Here is a 22,208-nt window from a genome sequence, read left to right on the forward strand (position 1 = left end):
TTTTAGTATTTTATTACTCTGAGCAATGATCCCAGCTTTTTTGTTTCAGATATAAGTCAGACCTAACAAGTATGCCACCTGCATTTGGCTCAGGCACATTCGTGCATTTACCTGTATCCATCGTCACAGGTGTATGATACAGAGGAAAGATAGGCTGTGCCACTGAGCGTGTACTTTCCATTGCTGATGTCCTGTGGGCTAGGGCACGTCACCATTTCACAGGAGGGGGGAGCATGACTCCACATGCCACTAGCAAGGCATAGAATTTCCTTTTCACCCACCAAGTTGTATCCATCATTGCATCTGCATTAGAAGAAAAGAAGTGCTATCAAACACAGGGCCTTTTGTGCACAACATAATCAGCCATCCCTTTTTTCTCATCATCCACACCTGCATAAACCATCCTTCTTTTCAGGAAATAGAGAAGTAGTACTGGAGTAAACATTCAGCTCTGCTAATGAACAGCCACTCTATAACCAAATGTCTTTCCATTATTTTAATCCCATCTTGCTCCTCTCCTTCATTTCAACCAATCTCTCAATTCAGCCATACTCTTATTTGCTGCCAGATTGTCAATCAGTTATTAATACAGCACTTCAAACATACTGAATTCCTACCTGTACACCACCTTATTATGGTATGTAAAATTTGAGCCAAAAATGGCACTGTTCTCTGGAATAACTGGATCACCACAGGATATAGCTTTAAAAAGACAGGAATACAAGAGAGGTTGATATAACACAAACAAAAATGAACAAGATTAGGATTTGCTTTGTTTTCTCTGAAAAGATTTGAAGAAATATAAAGCCCTAGGTAACAATGAGTTCTTGACTAATCTGTAAGTGACATTTAGGACTCTTTATCTGAATTCACCTTACTGAGAAACTGAAGTAATTGGAAGTAGGCAGTTATAACTACGCTACAAACCACATGCTTGGTTATCAAGAGGAGTCCATATCTACCTCTCTCTATGGACAAAGTAATTGTTTTTTTGCTCAGACATTCTTTGTCAACTCTTCACTTTACCTGTTGCTTCATCTCATTTGTTCTGGTTTTCTAAAGAAACAATTTCTGCTATTATACCATGACTATGTACATGCATCAGCCTGTCCTTTCAGGTTGCTTTTAATCCACTGAGACATTTACTGGTCTTGAAGTGATTAATTGCTTGAAAATGGAAAGCTGGGTGGAGAAGAATTAGAATTAGAAGAACACTTCTAATGCTTGCATTAGACTGAGTCTATACCTCTGACGCACTGGAGAATCTGCGTAAGAGAGAACCACTACAGACATGACAACTGTGCTTATGTCTTAAGAGAGCAAAGACTTCAACACTGACATCCAGATCTGCTAGGACAGGGTTTCATAAGCTGCCATGGTCTCTAACGGCTCTTCACTATTACTTTTCCCCTCCCATCTGTCTAATGTTAAAGTCACATTTCAGCATGCATTACCCCTAGGAACCAACCTTCGCAATAGGGTGTTGGGTTGCTCCACTGTCCGGACTCCATGCAAGTAAGTTTCATCACTCCTGTCAGCTGGAACCCTTCTTTGCAGGAAAATGTTACTTGACTACCAACACTGTAAGTATCCCCATGTAAATGACCATGCTCTGGATTTCCTGGATTATGGCATTTCACAGGTTCTGAGGAAAAAGAGGGAAACTACAAATAACATACTTATGTGTCAGGTTTTATGAATAAATTACAAGAGATATCCTTGGGAATTTGCTGAAAGTAGAAGGCAAAGCATATGGAAAACATTAAAGTAGTTTACATAAGAAGTTTACAGCCTTTTCTCTTTTATATGTAAATGACTGAAGACTCATGCAAGTAAGCTAATCTCCAAGTTTAAGGATGTGGAAAAGCCCTCTGTAACTGAGTTTGCATTCCTTGTCAGAAGCAAACATATCTTACAGTAATTTCTCCCTCTGTGAGGGAAAGCCCATTCCAGCATGTCCATCCCTGAAAATGAAAACTGCTCAACTACCTTTTATGCCAACCTATGCCACTGTCTAGTTATCTTCTTCCAAAGTTACCTTGTTTAATGTTTCTACAGGTAGCTCTAGCCCTACTCAGAAGCCTGTGTTAAAATGTTTCTTCACTGCGCAGCTCTGCTCTGAGAAGTGAAACAGTGTGGCCTTCCCAGGTCTTGCGCTCAGCACACAATTAGGTTTTTGCATGTGTGTATGTCTTGGAGCAGCATCCCAGTGGCAGCTGTATCCTCACAGAGAGGTGAGTTTTCAAGAAACAAAAGGAGACACTATCACAGCCCCATCCAGACTAAACCGACCTGGAGATGAAAGCATGTCTGTCCTAGATATCAATTGTTGTCTCGCAACTGGAAGGCAGGATACTGGCCTATATAGAATCTTGGAAAGGCTAGATGGATGTTTTTCTTTCCCATACCTGCACATTTTTTACCATCTCCCGTGTAAGGAGGGATGCAAGTGCAAACATAGGATCCGTTTGTGTTGACACAAGATGCGTGCTCATCACAATCTGATCCAACAGCGCATTCATCAACATCTGCAAAAAACAAAACAAAACAAACCCACAAAACCCATGTCTCTAGTGTGTTATTTGTAGCAAGCATTTGCTTTAAATTTCTGTCTTACTGTCAAGAGGAATTACTTTAAGTAGTACAATTAAAAATCACTTACTGCAATCACATTTTTCATCCATTGGTAAAAATACTTAATATTTAAACAAATATTTATAACACACTGTAAAGTTTCATTGTAGTTTTAATTATAATTTACTCAGCAGTATTGCACAACATGAGAAAATCAGAGATACATGTTACTAACTTTCAGTCACTACTTCCACATAAAGTATCTGGTTTCCAAACTGCAAAAGAACAGATATTGTAACTATTGTACTACTAGTCTGCGTAGACACCCTAAGGAAGGATTTTTGCATTAAACTCTTGCTTGGGAAATCCTCTTGATCTCAACCTTCCTACTTATAAGACAGGAAATCTTAGTCTTGTTTATTGTCTTTTGTCTATTAAAACTTGTCTATTAGACAGGAAAACCCATGTTTGATGAAAGCTCTAATATCTTAGACTAGGCCCAAAAAGAGCCTGCAGTTGCCAGAAGTGTTAAAAATAATTCAAAATATATTAGTTATTATAATTAGCTATTTACATGATAGTAGTACCTAGAAATCCGAACTGGTAATTTATGATCCATGTAGTTTGATGCCATGCTGCAAAAAAAATAGCAAACCAAAAAACCCCAAACAAACAAACAACCCCCCCCCCCCCCGCAAAAACGCCCCTCACTGCAGAATACTTCATAAAATCTTTTAATCTAGACAAGGATTAAGTAAGAAAACATCCCTGGTATGAAAACAATGAGTCAAAATTGCAAAGAATGAATTTCAAAGTATCTAATTGAAAAGTGCTGGCATCAGGGATTATTCTTCTCTATAAAAATGCTTGTTTCATACTGTTAGTGAGAGGTAGAACAACTCTTAATCTAAATGTCCTGCTACAGGACCCTTGTTGATCAAGGTATGCCATGCAGAAACACAGTTTGGGTTCTTTGCCCATTTCCAGTAAAAAATCACTGGTTAAAAAAGCAAGAAGATTTATTGAATTGGAGGGTTTATTCTTCACTACTGGATGAGTCTGATCAGCATGAAAGGACCACAAAACATTGAAAAGAAAAGGAGCTTCTTTCTGATATGCAGGATGACAGCTGCACTGTAATACCAAGACAGTTGCCAACTACACAAGTACCAGGAGGATGCAAAGTGCTGCCACAGCAGAACTGGAATGACTGCTTCTTCTGTAATGTCTTGTTAGGCAAGAGGCTTCCAGTGGGGTGGAACTACACGGTGAATCAGACCCTAACAGAACAAAAGGAATGCTTCAGGGCATAGGTGTGCCAGGATTTGCTAGCACCTCCCTGAAGCATGAGTCAGAAAGGTAAATGGTGGGTCAGGGTGCCAAATCCACTCTTGTTTTCATTTTCCCATAACGTAGCTTTAGGAGAGACAAGGCAAGCTGGAAGGTGGGGTGCAGGCTTTTTCCTTCTGAATGTTGTGACTCCTACAACATGGAAGTTGAACTATTTGGACAGCCTTGACGTACCTGGGATGATGTTTGTAGATTCTGAAGAAGTGCTGCTGGACAAGATGCTACAAAACTAGAGGGATCCTACTCCAAAGTGAATTTTGGCAAAATTAAAAAACTTTGGTATTTTCTTTTGCTTGTCTTGACTGAAAAAAATATGTGCTATACCTACAAAGAATTAGGAGTCAAACACAAATCTTGCCAGTTTTTTGCTGCGCAATTCCCATGGCTATGATCCAGCACAACCAGATGCAGCAATCCAAGTACAGCTAGGTAGTGGATTTCAGCAGGGGAATGCTGGAGACATGGCCCTGCAAGGCCAGTGACACCCAGTCCTCGATACACAGTCCAATGCCAGCCTCTGACACCTTTCAGCTTGTGCCACTGTACCTGGCACATCAGACCCAACTGACCAGCGAGTAAGTTAAGGTGTGGCAACTGGATGAGCTGCGGTCACAAGTGTACTCCCAGGGCTCTCAATGCTGTAGCTGCTTCTTCCTGGCAGGCATACCTGACCCAGCAAAAATCCTCCACAACAGAGAAAAAGTTCAGAGAACACTGGCAGAGGTGATCTTCCCATTAAGTTAGGGACTAAGGAGACAGCAAGGTGGCCTTTTGTTCAGGTAAACATCAACTAACAGTTGAGTGGATCAACTGACAGTGTAAATGCTTCTCCTTGAGCTCCTTAAAGAGTGTGAATGTCTTCTGAGTTAGCCAGACCAACACAGAGGAGTGGAAATGAACACATGGTCAACATGAGGTATAAATGTCAGACAAGTACCAATGGGCTTGAGCTGGCCTTAACTCACACATTCATTCCCAGCTACTGGGGATGTGCAAGGTCATGAGGGTGAACATATTACAGAGCTTGATAATGCAAAACACACTGGAATTATACCTAAACTGTGTATTACAATTGCTGTATTTTGTTAAGTAACTTGAATTTGTTTCTCTTGTGCTATGCAGTATATTTAGGTATCACTCAGCTTGATTGGAAATCCTGTGCAGTATCTACTGTCCTCAGGTCAGTAAATCTGATATTAAATACTACAATGTCCATGTGTGAAATTTCTAAAAGAACCTGGTCAGAGAGCATGAGACACTGACAGCATGCTGGAGAGCAACAAAATGCACAGGTCAGAAGCACAGAATGCAAGGATTGCAGGACATGGAAGGAGAAAGGTTGGGAGTGCAATGCAGGCCTATATAATTTTATATATATTTGATAAAAGCAAGATGTGGAGCAGACAAGAGGATGGACAGAAAAAGGTGATAGAATGTAGTTTTGGTTTCATGTAAGGCTGAGCATGTTATTCCAGAAAAATGAATATTTTGGACTGTGGGATTGTGGTTAGCCTCCACAATTTCAGAGTGAATGTTTGCTCAAACCTAAGGGCACAGGAGAACTGTGAGATTGTCAGTGCATGCAGCCAAATGTATGGCACTTCTTACCAAGGCATGATGGTGAAATGCTGTTCCAGCTTCCATTGTCCAGGCAGAGCATCCTGGAGTCACCCAACAAATAGTAGCCACTGTTACAGTGATAGGTAATAGTACTGCCAGCAAAAAAGTCCTCAGCTGAATAATATCCATTTTCTAAAGTTGGAGGCACTCCACAGCTGATTCCTGCAGGATGGGTGAAAAGAGGGCACAGGCATTAGCAGAGCAAACACACATCATCTTCAGAATAATTCCACATGAGAGCCATTACTGCATGTTTTTCTCTGCAGCTGTACAATCCCATTAGCAAGAGGGCCCAGTCCTTTTCTGAAGTAGCTAATCAATTCCAGGTCTAGTGGAGGGTCTTGTTTTCTGGGCATTTTTCAATAAGAGTCTTAAAGGACTTTCCAGCTTCTGCTAAGAAAATTTTGCTAGCTCTTGAGGAGACATCTGTGGCTGAGATCTGAGCAGATGCCCTTCAGTCACAGAACACTTCTGATAAGAAATAATCCTTGGTGAATTATAAAGAAAAAAGAAAAGTGAGTTTGCCTTGTTGTTGTTACTTCCCTTTGCTGAAAATCAAGCTCAGGATTGCTGTGCTTCAACACTGCAAAAGTAGCCAACAGAGAGTGCTAAGAGTTACAGTCCTGACCTGAGATGAGGGAGTGCATGAATGATGGAGAGACTGGAGCTGACTTCACATACAAACCTGGCCATCCCTTAGATTGACTATAGTAAATAATCCCATCTGATCCCAGTTGTGACAGCAGAAATCATCCCTGTACCTGCCTACCAGAGGTTTTTATTTATTCTAGCAGAGTTTCTTCTACGCATCTTTATCTCAATCAAAAAGGCTTAAACTTATTCCAACAGCTACACAGGTCATCTTTGTAGATACACAGGTTACAGTAAGTCCTAGTCCCCTAGCTGCATGCAAGGATCATGCAACAAGAATTTAAAGCCTATAGTTATGGAAGCCAAGCACTTGCTGGGAAGGAATAGAGCTGGAGAGTTTGTAACAAAGACAGGCTCTCAGGCACCTGTGGTTTTGGAAGTATTTAGCACCAAGAAGAGGAAAAGGATTCTGGTGGGTGAAGACAGTGATTACACTGAGCCTGATTCAGTCAGTACTTTTTCAGGCCTACACCATTAGTATAAACCTGTAGTTCATTATGCAGGAAATAGGTATCTTCAAGTAACTTTGATTCATCAGGTCCTTGTAGAACAGGTACCTTAAAGGCCAGTGGGCAAGTCTAGCCTTCATCTACTCAGCCTGTTTGTGGCAGTCAGCCCTCTTCTGTCTCAGTTCTGCGCTCAGCAGGTAAAATTGCTTGGCCCAATGCAGAGAAAACAGAAACACTAACAGGATTCTGGTGGTTGTCACAGCTTACACGCCAAGAAAGTGCAAAGCTGTTTCTGCCAGTGAGCTTTCCTTCTGCCCAGCAGGACTTGCTTTTGGGTAAATCCTCATGGGCATGCCCTAAATTATACAGAAGATGAGACTTTTGCTACAAATTACTGAATAAAGAGGAAGACATTAAAATTTAGATAAAAATTATTTTAAAGGCATTTTTAACAAATTTGATGATTTCCTCCAAACTACATATAAATTCTAGGATTATGCAATATCTGCTTCTGGAGCTAATTTTCTATTCTGCTGAAATGAAAAATGTAATCAGCTCCAACACAAGCAACTGCAGTCATATGTGCAGTCACAACAGAGGAGGACCAAAGGAAAGGGGAAAGCAGGAGCAGGAATCATATAATCAAAAGAAACTTGGCAGCCTGAATGCATACAGCTCACTTTCTTTGAAGAAATACGGTAAATCTTGGAGCACTTCCAAGCCCTAAAAGAAATATATGCAGCCTATAAAGAAATTAGGTCATAATTTATTCAAGTCAAGGCTTCTACTTCAAACCAGGCATTCTCAGTGACATCCAAAAATCACAGAGATATTTTAGCATTTCCTGTGCATCTTTCACACTCCTAATGCCACTGGGGAGGAAAGTACCAGACTGCTGATCCAAGTGGACTAATTTCTCTAACAGCCATGGATGTTAGAAACTGGCTGAAAAACATGTAAGAACATGGTCATGATACAGTTTCTGCTCAGCAAAACATGAGCTTAGTTTTAAGCATACCTGTTTATGCTGTAACATGAATGGATTCAAGAGCATGATAGCTGCAAAAAAACCCCAGGCCATGAATAGTGACAGGATCCAAATAAACACCAGGGTTTCCTAATCCTGCCAGCTCACTAAGACAACTCACTTTCACATCGGGGAAAGGGCCGTGTCCACTGTCCCAGGTTAAGGCAGTGTTGAACAGAGTTTCCCACTATCTGGAATCCTGGGTCACAGGAAAGGCTCACTTTTGACCCTGGCTTTAAATCAGCAGAAGAGGCCCGCAGATGAGGTATGGATCCTTGCAAAGATGGACAATCTGTGAACAGAATATATGCATTCAGTAAGAGGTACAGCTACATGCTGAAATGAACAAACTGGTTATGTGATTGATACCGTATAAGTTCACCCAGGAAAAAGCTTTCAGAAATGTTATGCACGCTACATCCCATGGGTCCAAAGGGTATTGAGAATCATCAACATATAAAATCAGAAAAGGAATCTACAGAAAAAGAAGCAAGGAGGCAGCAAGTATTTTAATATCATACAATAATTATTAGAATAAAAGGCAGGAATTATTTTTTCCTGGTCCACTACTATCTTCATTCCTTTCCCATCTCAATTCAGGAAGCAATAAATTTTTGTCATAGATTTCAATGAACTTTTGTTACAAAATCCTGGAATTTGAAGAATGAAGGACTGCATGTTCTAAGTGTCAAATAATCAAAATAATTTATTCAAGGTTAGTGGAGCAAAGGCTGCAAGTTTGCTAGTTGACCCCATAAAAGAGCCTTATAGTGTTGCTCAGAAAAAAATGGGTTCTAGGAAGTAAAGTTCTAACCAGCACAAAATATACTCTTGTAATCTATCTTCACTCTTCCAACAACTCCTGGCAGGAAATCTGGCCAGGCTAGTACATTTCCTTTTTGCAGTTCTTCTGGACAGGATGTAGCCAGAGATTCTACCTATGGATTAAAAAAAGTTGGTTAGATATGTTTGAGGACAGTGTAGGAAAAGGATATTAAAAAAAATATTCCCTTCATGCGTGTATGCAGCACTAGAACAGATCCTTGAGGGAGTAATGCTCATCTTTTCTAGCACAAGAGGTTCCTGGCTGAAGTACTTATTATTCTGTTCTTATAAGGCACCTAGATATGGCTGAGTCACTACCTGAAGGACTACTTGACATACAAACAAGGTATTGAACACAGCTCTTGAGACACAATTGCATTTGTTACTGTAAAAGAAGAACACATCTACGTCACACCAAAAGACAGTAATGAGGCTGCAACCTGAAGAGAACACTTATCTATTTGCAGAAAATGTCAAATAGGAGCCAAAAAGAACTTAGTGTTCAAGATCTGTATCCTGAAAACTGCTAGCCCTGCACCATATATAAGGGACAGAAACACAAAAAGGAGAAGCTTAATAAGGCAATTAGTTCTTTCCAGAACACAAGTTTTGTGAACTGAATTAACTAGACTCTGTACAACACTGTAGGCAAGGCCCAACCAAAGTGGGATGGGGATATAAGTAATGGAGTATAGAAACAGGAACTATATAGGCCAGCTAAGTACAGGAGAAACAAAGGAACACACTATTAGACCAACAGCAGATTAGTATCTTGAAAGAAGATCTGGTCATATGTCTCTCACAGAAAAGTTTTCTCAGATGGGTGATTGCCTTCTGTCAAGTTTCCAGCAGATAAATTCAACCAAGAATAATATTCTACAGTGTCTGCCCTTGTGAGACAGAAAGGTACATCATGAACTTTGGAGTGATCTGTTCTCATATTGTCCCTACTCTGAACCCATTGAGGCCGATTGGACTTTTAGCAGTCAGTTAGACTTTTATACCGTCAGTATAGTTGGAGAAGGAGCCAACGTTCTCTGTTTATTCTGAGGCCATTTCAAAGTTCTCATTTCAGCAATCTGTGCCAATGGAAGATGCTTAGGCCAAAGGCTGCAAACAAATTGCAAGGAATCTGCATGAAAATATTTCCAATGTAGGAAAAACAAGTTTGGGAATCAGCTCTTTCAAGGCATATGATGGATAGCAGAGGGCCAGAAAGGACCTCACAGTTTCCTATACACAACTCATATTTCTGTTGCTGTCTATTCAGCAACAAAGCTACCAGAGTGACAGTTTACCTATACAAAATTAATGTGCAAGTGAATAAACAACTAAAGCATGCGAATAAAATCTTAAAGCCTAGATTCCACCATCATTTATTCACTAAGCAACCTATTCTGTCACCCTGTTTTCCTTTATGGCTGAGAATAGAAAGTTAAGACTTAATGAATAGTTCCAGCTGGCCAGAACATACCTAATGATTACAGATTACAATAGCACTTTACTATTCCAAGCTCTGAAATGAATGAGGTAAAAATTGTATAGGAAGCTTGACTCAGCTTCCTGTCTGGTTTTACATCTGTCTTTTCAGATGAGCAACATGGATACTATAAATGAACAGCAGGATTTTCTTCCTTGTCCTAACTGTTGCGTCTCAAGCAAGTGGGAATTCAATCAAACCTGTCATTAAACAGGGGAAACTACTGAGAAAGTTTCAGAAAGTTGTACTTAAAACTCTTTACCAGTTGCCCTGTAAAATCACATGTACACTTATCAGCTTCAAAACTGCTAGTGAACAAAAACTTGAAGATCTGTTTGGCAATGCAACAGTTGGTGACCCTAAAAGTCAAGAACTGCAGCAGGTAGTTGGGTAGCTTTAAACCTGTCAGAGAGGCAAAGTAGTAAAAATACAGAGAAATAAATGGAGGAGACATATGGGTGCTGGAAGCAAAGATTCTGCTTTACTTTTTTTCCCTATTCATGCTATTATTTCCTATTCATGCTATTTATTTGGGTCAGGGACAACAAACAGCTATAAACCATCAATTAGTGATGCAAATTTAAGAAAAATCAGGAAAAGAGCAAAACTTTGTAATCCAAAGATTCTTCCTCAAAGAAATTTCTCTAACTTTAAACATTTGTCTTTGTTGTTCAAGTATTATCAACAGTTTAGCACTTCTGACCTTTAGGATTGAAATAGTAATGAGCAGGAAGCAGTGATGGAGTGTCAGGTTCAGGTATATATGGGAGAATATATGTCCAATTGTGTCAGGAACCCACATTTTAATAAAGGAACCCACTTGCCGCGGCAGAATGTCCAAATATGGACAACACTGGACAAACCAGACCAGTGAAAAGCTTTTTTATTTTTTGCACATCAGTCTCAAGACATTGTTAGACAATGGAGACAAGATGTTAACAGCTTGCTGATCCACAGGGAATGCCCGAGAAGGTGGGGTAATACAGAATGACATAAAACCATCTCAGTCTAGATTTCAGCCAATCATACATAGAACAACACATTTTGACAAGCATTCTATCTAATCTTATAAAACACACATAATGGTAGTTAAAACAAAGACTGGTTCATAAGAGACAAAGAACAGAGCTCTATTCATGCTAACCTTCTAAAGATATACATTAATAACCTTGTTGCCATCCAAAAGCCAATTCTACAGAGGCCTATTGTTATTTGTCACATATGCTCTACTGCTTGGGAAACTTTTCTGCTGTATCTGCAATGCTAACAAAACTTCAGTCTGAGGCCTATACTTTTTTAACCATTTCCTAAAAACCCTCTAACTTTATGGATTCCAACAATGGAGCACTGTCCTCAGGTTTGCAGATAATATCAGGCTGGTGATAATATCACCAATCAGTGTGCTCAAGGACAGAGTTGCATGCATAGGCACTTTGACAGGCTGGAGTAAAGATGGACTTCAAAAACTCAACAAGGAAAAATGGGAAGGAAAAAAATTCTGAACAATATAGGTGAGGAAAGAGGAAAGCCAAGACCAGGAAAAGAACTCTGTGGAAAAGAACTTAGGGACTCTGGCAGGCAGTGAGCTGAGTATTAGCCAGCTATGCACTGGGCAAATATTGAGGACCAACAGCATCCTTGGCTGTGTGAATAGGGTTACCATCAGAAAACCCAGGAAGTGATTATTCTTTCTCAGCCCTTATTAGATCACATATGAAGTTACTACATTCCATTTTGGGTTATTCACAGCAAGAAAGACAAGCTGGAGCAAGCTCAGAGATGGGATGGAACATTTGCCCTGGGAGAAGAGCTTGGCTCAGCCTAGAGCAGAAGCAGCTATGGGGACATCTCTCAGCAGCCCTGTGTGTACTGGGAGATGATCAGGTACAGACAGGCTTGTACAGCAGTGCATGGTGGAAGACACAAGCAGTAGTCATAAATGGAAGTGGGAGGTCCCAACTAGGCATAGAGAAACAAATTCCACTTAAGGATAACTGAGCACTGAAGCTTGGCTCCCAGAAAAGCTGAGGGATTACTGTCCTTGCAGACATCTTTCAGTCTATATTAATTTTTAACTCAGTGGAAATTTGGTGCTGCCAAGCTTTTATTTTAGGTACCTGATTAGGTGTAATTCCATATTAAGTTATGCTGCCCTTTCAGACTTTTTCTGAAACTATAAAGCTCAGATTTTTCAGTGTCTACTTGACTGAAATTGTGATGTCTCCCCTCTGAAGTTTTAACAGCAGAATGAGGAAACTGTATGTAGTCTGTAAAACAAGCACTTTACTTATTTCACTGGATTTCTCTCTCTTCTAGCATTAATTTTTATGCATGATTTCCTTCCTGTTTTGAAGGCACATACTACAGAAAGGTTCAATCAAAATAGAAGGTGACTCAGTGTTGATTTTACCAGGCTTAGTTCTGCTTAAAGCTACTTTACTAACTACATTAAGCTTATTACCCTAAGCCAGAACTCCATCTGGTCCCACTGACTTCTGTGGGAGTAGGAGTCTCCCCAGTATGCTGACCTAGAGTGCCTTCTCTATGTTCAGAGCTCTCTGCTCAAACACTGCACTCAGGACTTACCTGCTGTGGAGAAAGTACATAGTCCCAAATGTTGAGCTGGCTGATGGAGCCCACAAAAGATTCAGCTGGGTTGAATCCTTCTCCTTTTTGATCTTGCTCTTGACCCAGCACAAGTGCACCGCCACCTAAACTCAGAATTTGAAGAAGGGTAGAAAACAAAGCCTTACAGCAGGGATCCCATAAGAAGATTAAAAACTAAACAAAACAAAAATTTTTGCTGCCCTATGTTACTTGGATTTTGCAGTGAAGACCAGCCGCCTTCAAACTCTCTCAGCAAAAGCTCTTGGAAGACTTATGTTAGACTGAGAAACGTCAACATAGCAATTTGGAAGTGACTGTCAAACTCATATGGGAGCAGAAATCACCTATGGCTGCTTCAGGAATGATATTCGCTCAATGAGATCCCTTATAGTTCAGTATTTGAAGCATAACACACAGCAACACAACACACAGCAATAAAATGCAGTTTTGAGCAAGTGGAGCCCATTTTACAATACCAACTTACAGTTCCTGCTTCAAACAAAAGCTTACAAACTCATACAGGTCAAATATGATTCTATACCCCCCTTGTGTGCCATGTCTCAGAGCATTAACTACCTTCAGTGTGGGAGTATTATTCCATACTTAATTAATGCTTAGTTAATGCTCTGAGACATGGGTCACAAATTAAATTTATTCACCTTGTCCATTAACATGTGAACATGCATCTTCTACATCATAGGATATGTGGACAAGGTCAAAAAGTAATGGAGACATCACACTTAGGTCTTATCTCTGGAGAGAACTCCAATTTAAGTGGGAAAGACAGGGGCAAATGTAAGGGTCATGGACTAAAATGCTTTAATACTGTATTTTTTATTTTAATGAAATAGTATTTTGAAATTCTATGTAAATTTGGATGGTGGCAGTATGCAAACAGTACCAAAACAAAAAGTCTTTGCAGCCAAATGATACCAAGCTTTTCATTGCTCTTTAATTGCTGAAGATACTATTTTTTGTGCCCTCGGATATTACGCTATAGATAACTGATGAGAAGAAACGATGAAATAGCAAACCTCACCTTGTTAGAAAAAAATACAAACATAACTTCAAATATATGCCTGAATAGGAAAAGGCTAAGTCAATAAACCCTGAATATATATATGTAAGGGAAATGCCAGATAAACTGTCTTTTGTTGAGTGAGACACTTACTCTCACAAAGCCATTCCAGAACCAGCCCTGCACATGTTCCTTTGTGGACTAAACTGTGATGTCCATAAAACAAGCTCCCTACCAGTATACCTCAGAAATGTGCATTTTGTCTTCAGTGATGCTGAGTTGGGGGAATTGTCCTCACAAAACAAGAACAGCAAACATAAGCTTTTCAGAAATGCTGAACATGTGCATATATCCTAAAAACACCAAAACATTTTCTTGCATATTCTGCAATAAAAACAGAATGAAGGCAACCAAATGTGGTATAATACAAATAAAGCATACCAGGGATTTTTGATCCGACAGAGAGCCCGCTGCCTCCATCGGACAGTTTTCCATCAATGTACACCTTCCACGCCCCATCCCTGCATGTCCACGTCACTGCAATGTGGTGCCAGTTACCATCGTTCACTGAAGGACAGTCTGTTATCTTCTCTTTCCCATTCACATAAAGAACCCAGCTGCAGGGAAGACACAGGCATACTCAGCTGCATGCAGCTACCTTAAAAGCACGGTCTGTCCCCCATGACTCAAAGAAATGTTATTTGACTAACAAGATAACAGGCATGTAATAACTATCATGTGAGAAATCTCTCCTGAAAGATCTCACAGAGGTCTTGGAAGTTGGCTATCATATGCAAAGCATGGTGAGATGAGTGACATGCTTTTGTGACAAAATATGAAGGCTCAAGTCATGGCTGCATAGTGGATTCTTAAATTTTTCTGTTGAGTCACACTAGAAGTCACACTACAAGTCACATTGCTTTTGCAAAAGTGCAAGTCATACTCTGCATTTAGAATCATGCCAGAAGTACTTTGACTGCTGAGCTCCATTTGTTCCACTAATTGTCTCAATGAGCCATTAAGAAAAGATGTGAATATAGTACAGGAAAAAAAAATCATGTTGTCTAAATTCACAGCTCTCTTGTCATTACTCTTCTATAGAGCAAAAAGTGATGGGAACAAAGCAAGAAGAAAAACAAAACAAAGAAACAACTCTGTCAAGGGAGTTGGATGCAGATTTTTCTATTCCAAAGTAGGCAAAGCTTACATTCAAACTTCTGTTCTACTGCTTCCTTGATCAATCCAAGACATCTATAAGCTATAGAAAAGCAAAACTGTGATTTACCCATTGTAATCAGTCAGAAGAAATGCATTATCACTTCCATTTTCTACTGCATAAGAAATGGGAGTCCCATAGTTTGTGGTGTCAGTGGATTTCATCCAGAATGTACAGGTGATGTCACCAAGAGATGGTAAAATGCCATCAAGCATGACATATCCATAGATACCAGAGACTTCGAAATCAAGATTGAAACCAGAGGACTGTTCTGCAATGAAGACAAAGAGTATTCAGAACAATAGTCACACAAACATGGAAAGAGAATCCAATGAAATCTAAGCAAATGCAATAAAGTAGACTGCAGTCCTGCAAAAAAATATTCACTAACTTGAATAGAGATAGAAAGAAATTTTGGTAGTCTAACATCAGCCAGCATACAGAGCTTTCCAAGGCTAAAATACAGTGCTTGAAGACAAAAATCTAGAAGAGACGCTGTTTATCTAGCAATAACATGAACTGAATCACTGAAATGACATATCCATCTACCATCTAACAACATAAAGACGTATAATCACCTGGTTCCATTTAATCAAGCTTTGAAGAAAAAACCCAAAATAACTCAAGATTTTTCTGTTCTGGACTTACTGAAATACACTGCCTGGTATGGGACAGCACTTCTGTGCTACTGTTCAATGCACAGTGACATGCTTTGCAAAGATGCTACATGTAATGTTATATAGTGGAGCTCTCCTGAAAGGTAGGTGTTAAACTCTGACATAGGATGGCAGGTGTAAATGTCTTCTACTGTCTTTGGAAATCAGCATGGCTTCTGTTTAGAGATTCACTGTCTACTTTAATTTTCGGGGAGAGGGATTTGAGCCTTGTGGTCTCCAGTATCTCCCAGGAAGTTGTGCTATGGGTGTGACCCATGCCACCTGTCCACAGCAAACTTGATACTCTTTTGTCTGTAGGGAACTTTATGCCTTTAGGACTTGTGAAGCTAAGACTACCCCTTACTAATCTCCAGCCCTGTGATACAAAGCCCTACACAAAATACAAGAAACAGAAAGATCTACCCAGATACACAGAGCAAATACAAATTAAACTCAATAGACCTACAGGGTATTAAAAAGCTAGAACCATGCCTTAGAAAAAAGAAATGACTCAGACACATGCTGTTACTTGTCTGCAATTACACTTATTAATGCTGCAGTCACACACTCATCCTCTCACAGTCCCACCATCCTATCTACTTTCTGGGGAAGCTGTATGAAATCAGCCCAGCCAGTGAAAATCTTGCACAGAGACTTAGTCAAGCCACCTTTTTCTGAGACTTAGTCCTGTGTACCTGTTTCACACCTGCTGCCTGTAAAGCCAGGGGGACATTTACAAACGTACGAGTTCAAGGCATCCACACAGGTGGCTTGGTTTAAGCAGGGACTGGAGGCACAGTCATTGATGTTCACTTCACAGTTCTGTCCTGTGTACCCTGTCACACACAAACACCTATGGAGGAAGAGAAGCACACTTCAAAGGTGACAGCCATCATAACAAAGAGTTCTGGCTATGAGGCCAGATCTGCCAATGAGAACAGTATATAACAATACTAAAAAAAAAAATTCAACAGATTATATACTACAGAATTAATGGAATTTTATTTTGGTCATTCCTCTTTAAGCATGCATAATAAGCATGCTGAAGAGGTCATTCCTCTTAAGCATGCACTCTATTAACTGCATAATAACATGTCTAGACAGGGACAATACAATATTTAAAGAGCCTGCATTTTTTATATGAAATTGTGAGACATAACCATTACACTTCCACGAGTAAAACATACCTCTTACATACACAGAATTAATGATGAGAGGTATTCAACTTTTCAGATAGTCACCTATGTATATAGTGAAAACCAAGCCAGTATAAAGACACCAAAACTGATACTTGGAAAACCAAGGTGCTTGAAAGGCACTAAAACTTCTGGGGCTTTTGGGAGGGAAAAGACTAAACTAAACACAGATGTTAATAGCTGGCCCATCTACCTATACAGTGATCTAGGATATGACACTTCTGGCGGCATTTGTAGCTTCTGATCTGAGTTCAGATACCCTAAATCATAAAATTAAATAGCTGGAAGTTTCCACTGGGGTTTGTATTTTAACCTCTATAGGCTCACTATGTACAGCTATCCGTGGCTTTTCAAGCTATAGAAATGTAGTATTACCAGGTACATAATTGGTCATCATGTATTATTCCAATGGAAAGCAAGATACACCCCTGAAGTTTGGGAAAATGGACATCTTTTGGAAGATCAGTACTAAAACCATGCAGTCCTACCATGCTTACATTTCAAACTCTGCATATTTTCTTTGCTGTTTTCCTTGGAATTTTTAAGAGTCAAGACACTAGGATATATTTTCTTGTCTTTTAAGATCTCCTTCTTCATAAAGGGACCACTTATTTTGGATCAGGCTGCCAAAATATGCTTGTTGAAATCTGAGAACGCTGAGGCACCTCAACATGTCTGACTTTCCACATTATATTACATCAATCATCTGTTTTTCACCTGAAGCTGTTGATACCATCTCTGCATGTAGCTCCATTCCTACAGGGTCTGCTGAGACACTCATCAATGTTTCTTTCACACAAGACACCAGTAAAACCTGGGAGACATTTGCAGGAGAAACTTCCAACTCGATCTTCACAAACAGCCCTATTCAGGCATGGGTTGGAGAGGCATTCGTTCATCTCCCTTTCACAGTGATCACCTGAGGGGGAAAAGAAACCAACAAAGTAACAGCTCTGGATTGAATTAACCTAAGAAAAAAGATTCTTAACCCATCTCCTTTTTTTAAAGGATGTAGTGATCTTCTGAGAAAAAGCAAACATCAGAGTCACCAGGCAGGTTTGGAATTGACTCCATTAACAGAGGTTAAGTAAACACAGAAGAATTATGGGAACCATCTCAACAGTTACAGAAGTAACATGTAGCAAACTGTCAAATTTAAATGTGACTAATTTGGGGTGAACCAGGAAATCACCTGAGAAACTATTCTGAGCAACTAATGAAAACCTGCTATAAAAGACATTTGGCTGAAACCCTAACTCTAAGGAGAGATGTTAAAGCCAGAAACATGTGATTCTGTGATTTATGATGTGAAAGAGGCCCTATGTCACAAGCACTGAAACTGCATGTGATTTTATAGTGAAGATTGTTGGCAACATGATAATGAACAGATATGTGTATTTGTTATAGAAATCTGTAAAAGCAGACTATGGGATTGGGGAGTAGTTTTAATATAGACCATTTTATCTACTGTTAAAATATTTTTATTTTTAAATAAAATTAAAAGCAACATTTTGAACCCTTTAAAATGCTGCTATTAGCTCCTTAACATCACACAGCAAGTTTATGGCAAAATTAATAATTGAAGATCTAGCACTTAGAAAATCCTTCTGAAGTCACTTTTAGTGACTCCATAGTCACAGACTATGGAGAGTCTGAGAGACTAGATGGACCTAAGGAGCATCCATAACTAACATTCATATCAACATATAAGATATATATTGCTATATAGTAGTGGGATGGAAATACTTTGGGTAGGGTAGGAAGACACAGTTTTTGGTCAGAAAGAGTAAAACTGACTTAAAGAGAACAATGTGTACCTGTGAACCCTTCTGCACATGTGCAACGGTAGCCATTCTTGCCATCAACACAGTGGGCTCCATTCAAACATGGACTGGAGCTACATTCATTTATGTCTTCCTCGCACAGGAGACCTTTGAACACGCAGGATTACAAGGCATGATCAAGACAGCCACAGACTGCATGCTGCAGTGACTGGATGTAGACAGCAGAACAAAACTGCACCACGAGCATGACAAAGGTTACTGAGAGCAGGTGACAAAATCACGTGATTGACGGCACTACTGAAACACTCCAAAGATAATCTGTGTTATTTAGATGCTGGGATCAATATGCAAAGTCCACTGTGTATCTTTATAATGTTTAAAAACCTATCCAGCTACTGCTGATGTTGACAAATGTATAGTCATAAATATGAATGGTGGGGGGGACCATTTCTAATGAAAAACACAGCACCTTGTTTTTAATCACATAAAATCAATCCCTCAGTAGTTTATTTCCATATTTAGAAATCAGGTGCTGTTTTGGCTAGCTATTCGAGTGTGCTAGTTTCCCTGCAAATTTCAATACCTTCAATGTGCATGAGAAAAAATATAATCACAAGTCCACTCACTTATTCCTAAGGCTGCAGTAAAGCAACCACATAAATGCTGTGTCTAGTTTCACAAGCACTTCCTCTGTTAGTATTCACTAATTCCCTAACCCTTATTCTTCTTTTCAGACCAGAAATGTCACAAAGGAGAAGGGTACATGCACACACACAGACGCACACACTCCCACACTCTGTCCTTGGATGCTTGCCCTTTTATTTCAAAACCCATTCACATATAGTAGAACCTTACTCTAAGCTGTAGATCCTATTGTTTTCCTGTTATAATTGGATGTGGAATGACACAGCATTTGTGCTTTGTGTTACTTACTTGGCACAGAAACCAAGCCTGTCTGAAGAAAAGCTATGAAGTGAAACAAATTACCTGAATAGCCTGATTGACAGTGGCAAACAAAGGTCCCAATGCCGTCTTTGCATATTCCATTGTTTTGACAAGGAGATGATTTACACTCATCAACTTGTGTTTCACATTTCAAGCCTAGAATGCAAAATAAAGGACTTAAAATTGGAAGCCAAAATTTAAAATTCTTCAGAAAAATGGATGCCATGACTATCTAATGTAGGAAAACATGATTAATTGCCTACATTAGCAGACATTCAGGTTTATAATCTTTTCATTAGGTTGTGCTTTAACACAGACCTAAGACAAATGTTGTTAGAAAGGTGTGATGCACATTGGGCAACAGACTTCAGCTTCAGAGAGGGGCAATTAAAAGTAACTTCTTGATACACCTGGATTATAAGACATCTCTTTGATTTAAAGCAACTGGGTAGCTAAAACTGAAGACAAGTACAGACTCTGTACAGGTGGAACTCGCTGTCAAGACTGCAAATTTCTAGCTTTTGTTAATCATAAATATTGCCAAGTCATAGGATTTTCACATCCACTAATTCCATTAAAAGAAATCCCATTCAAAACCTTTTGTGCAAAACACAACATAATTCAGCAAGGACATGAAGAAGTATCTATTTTTTGTATATTCTAAACATGTGATGCATATTCCAATTAGTTAGGCTTATACTGAAATGCTTTGCTCCTTAAAACATCCTCATTTTAAGGGCATCATGAAGTAGTAGCTACTTCACCTGCTTCCCAGTTTTTTTACCTGTATATCCAAGTGGGCATATGCAAATATATCCACTTCCTAATTGCTTGCATGTCCCATTATTGTGGCATGGTTCCAGGAAACACTCATGAAAGACCTGCCAAAGGCACAAATGATACACTTACAGCAAAGCTGGTGCACAATACTTTAGTTTTAAACCGTATACCCCATTAGTCACTCTGGAAAGATGGGATGAAAAAGTCACCAGCTTTAGCTTCTAGCTCCTCCTTTGTATTCTCAGCATGCTAACGATTTGTGGGCTTTTTCCTACTGAAAAATACAGCAAATCTGAATATTATTTTAAAATTACATTTTACTTAACAAAATCTCCTTAAAACTGTCTGAGCTATGATTCACAGTTTATATTAAACTACATTTATATGCAAGTTCTCCACTTTGCATCCCTCTACATCAGCTACCGCTTCCTGCTGCTGGCCATTAGGTGGCCTGGCAGGGAATTTCACCATGTGGCACTATTTCTGCTGTTCTTGCAAACCCAAATTCATCAAAGCCCTTAAGTTAATGGTCAGCTAAAACTACAGGAGATTAATTTGTCTCCTGTCCCTGGGTTATATAATGGTTCAGGCCAAATTTGTCACGAGTCAACTTTGCTCCTTTTTACACAATTCCAAATTCCAATTCAATCAAAGCAGTCTTGTCAAAGTTACAGACTAGAGGTGAGAGGCTGGGGGCAAGGAGGCATCTCTAGCAAGCATTGTCACTACACTAATTTCACTCATATTTCAGAGAGGGTACTCACAACAGAGGGAGCTCTGCTTGCCTCCTCTCAAGTGTATCTGTGTTATAACATGTAAACTCAAGATTTTACATCTGAGGCTTAGATGCTTGGTAGAATTTTCTGGAACTCAGCATATGGAAGTCCTCAGATGACTGAACACAGTCAATATATTTTTTCTAGATTGTCTGAACCTCTTCCATGTAGTTTACTTTTCTTTTACAGATGCAATAGTTACATAATACATCAGGTGAAGGCTGTCAACAGCTGATGCCACTTCCTCTGTTCAATGAAACTGCTTCTATGATTACAAAGAGAGTTTGAGTGTTCCCCTCTTAACCATTCCTTTCATCTTTTCAGTCAGCAAAAGAATTACCGTTAAAAAGGTCTTACTTGTTTACTGCTGCATGAAGTGCTTTTTCTTTCATTTGAGATAGCACTGGAAAATAACACTTTAAAATAACACAGTCCTTACCTGACTGCTGACTTTATACTGCTTGCTGATATTTTCTGGGAAGGCTGGTACCATCATCATACTTTCCTCAGCTGCTGAAAAAGTAGAGCCAAAACCTAAAGAGTAAAGATATGAAAGCACTGTTAATAACACTCTGTAACAAGGTCCCTATTCCATGGGGGCATTAAAAGTGCATGTAAGTAATGTGCCTAAAGAAATGCTGAAAAAAGTGAATTTGATAAAAAGAAACTTTACAGTACCCATTACAAAAATATGTAAGGACAAACATTTCTAAAACACATACATGTATGTACACATAAAAATATTTTGTGTCTTTTTATATACAGTTACAGGCATGCACATACGTATTAGTGTATATTTATATATATATATTTCTCTCTATAGTATATTTGTATAGTACACATAGGAAATGTACACACACACTGCTTATGTATACTCTGTTTATTGAGCCTTGGCATGCATCAGAGTTAGTCTTAAAGCCAGAAGCAGCACCAGTAGGCAGAATCAGCTGAGAATTTCACTGCTAGAAAACAGAGAGTCCAGAGAGTAAGTGGGATGTTTTCTGTTAGCACTATTTCTGGCTATATGTTTTAGATGTTCCCCTTAATCACTTCATGCAGCAGAGATTATTTGGCTTACTTGAACAGTCGGTGATGGATCTGGCACCAACAATGGTTGTTGTTCCATAAAAGGGACAGGACAAGCAGTAGGACTTCCCCGGGTCTGGTTGATAGTAATCTCTGGGACAAGGGTAGCAAGGTGTCAAACCTGTGCGAGAGAACTCGCCTGCAAGACATGGTACTGCAAGAGGAAGG

General features: G+C 39.4%; 1 protein-coding gene across 1 annotated transcript in view; it reads right to left on the bottom strand.

Moving 5' to 3' along the window:
- Nucleotides 1-22,208, bottom strand: part of SVEP1 (sushi, von Willebrand factor type A, EGF and pentraxin domain containing 1) — a 118,283-nt gene that overhangs the window by 33,679 nt on the left and 62,396 nt on the right. The window contains exons 19-35 of the mRNA XM_058044230.1: nucleotides 22,033-22,194; nucleotides 21,394-21,488; nucleotides 20,183-20,279; nucleotides 19,441-19,554; nucleotides 18,487-18,600; nucleotides 17,387-17,588; nucleotides 16,169-16,326; nucleotides 14,887-15,088; nucleotides 14,043-14,218; nucleotides 12,563-12,687; nucleotides 8,486-8,609; nucleotides 7,793-7,963; nucleotides 5,533-5,706; nucleotides 2,409-2,528; nucleotides 1,469-1,645; nucleotides 618-702; nucleotides 112-303 (exon numbers count right to left, since the gene is read on the bottom strand). Of these exons, the coding sequence (XP_057900213.1) occupies nucleotides 112-303; nucleotides 618-702; nucleotides 1,469-1,645; nucleotides 2,409-2,528; nucleotides 5,533-5,706; nucleotides 7,793-7,963; nucleotides 8,486-8,609; nucleotides 12,563-12,687; nucleotides 14,043-14,218; nucleotides 14,887-15,088; nucleotides 16,169-16,326; nucleotides 17,387-17,588; nucleotides 18,487-18,600; nucleotides 19,441-19,554; nucleotides 20,183-20,279; nucleotides 21,394-21,488; nucleotides 22,033-22,194 (2,488 nt within the window). The remainder of the gene's footprint in view (nucleotides 1-111; nucleotides 304-617; nucleotides 703-1,468; nucleotides 1,646-2,408; nucleotides 2,529-5,532; nucleotides 5,707-7,792; nucleotides 7,964-8,485; nucleotides 8,610-12,562; nucleotides 12,688-14,042; nucleotides 14,219-14,886; nucleotides 15,089-16,168; nucleotides 16,327-17,386; nucleotides 17,589-18,486; nucleotides 18,601-19,440; nucleotides 19,555-20,182; nucleotides 20,280-21,393; nucleotides 21,489-22,032; nucleotides 22,195-22,208) is intronic.

This window comes from Melospiza georgiana, chromosome Z (genome assembly GCF_028018845.1).
Source record: "Melospiza georgiana isolate bMelGeo1 chromosome Z, bMelGeo1.pri, whole genome shotgun sequence".
Lineage (NCBI taxonomy): Eukaryota > Metazoa > Chordata > Aves > Passeriformes > Passerellidae > Melospiza > Melospiza georgiana.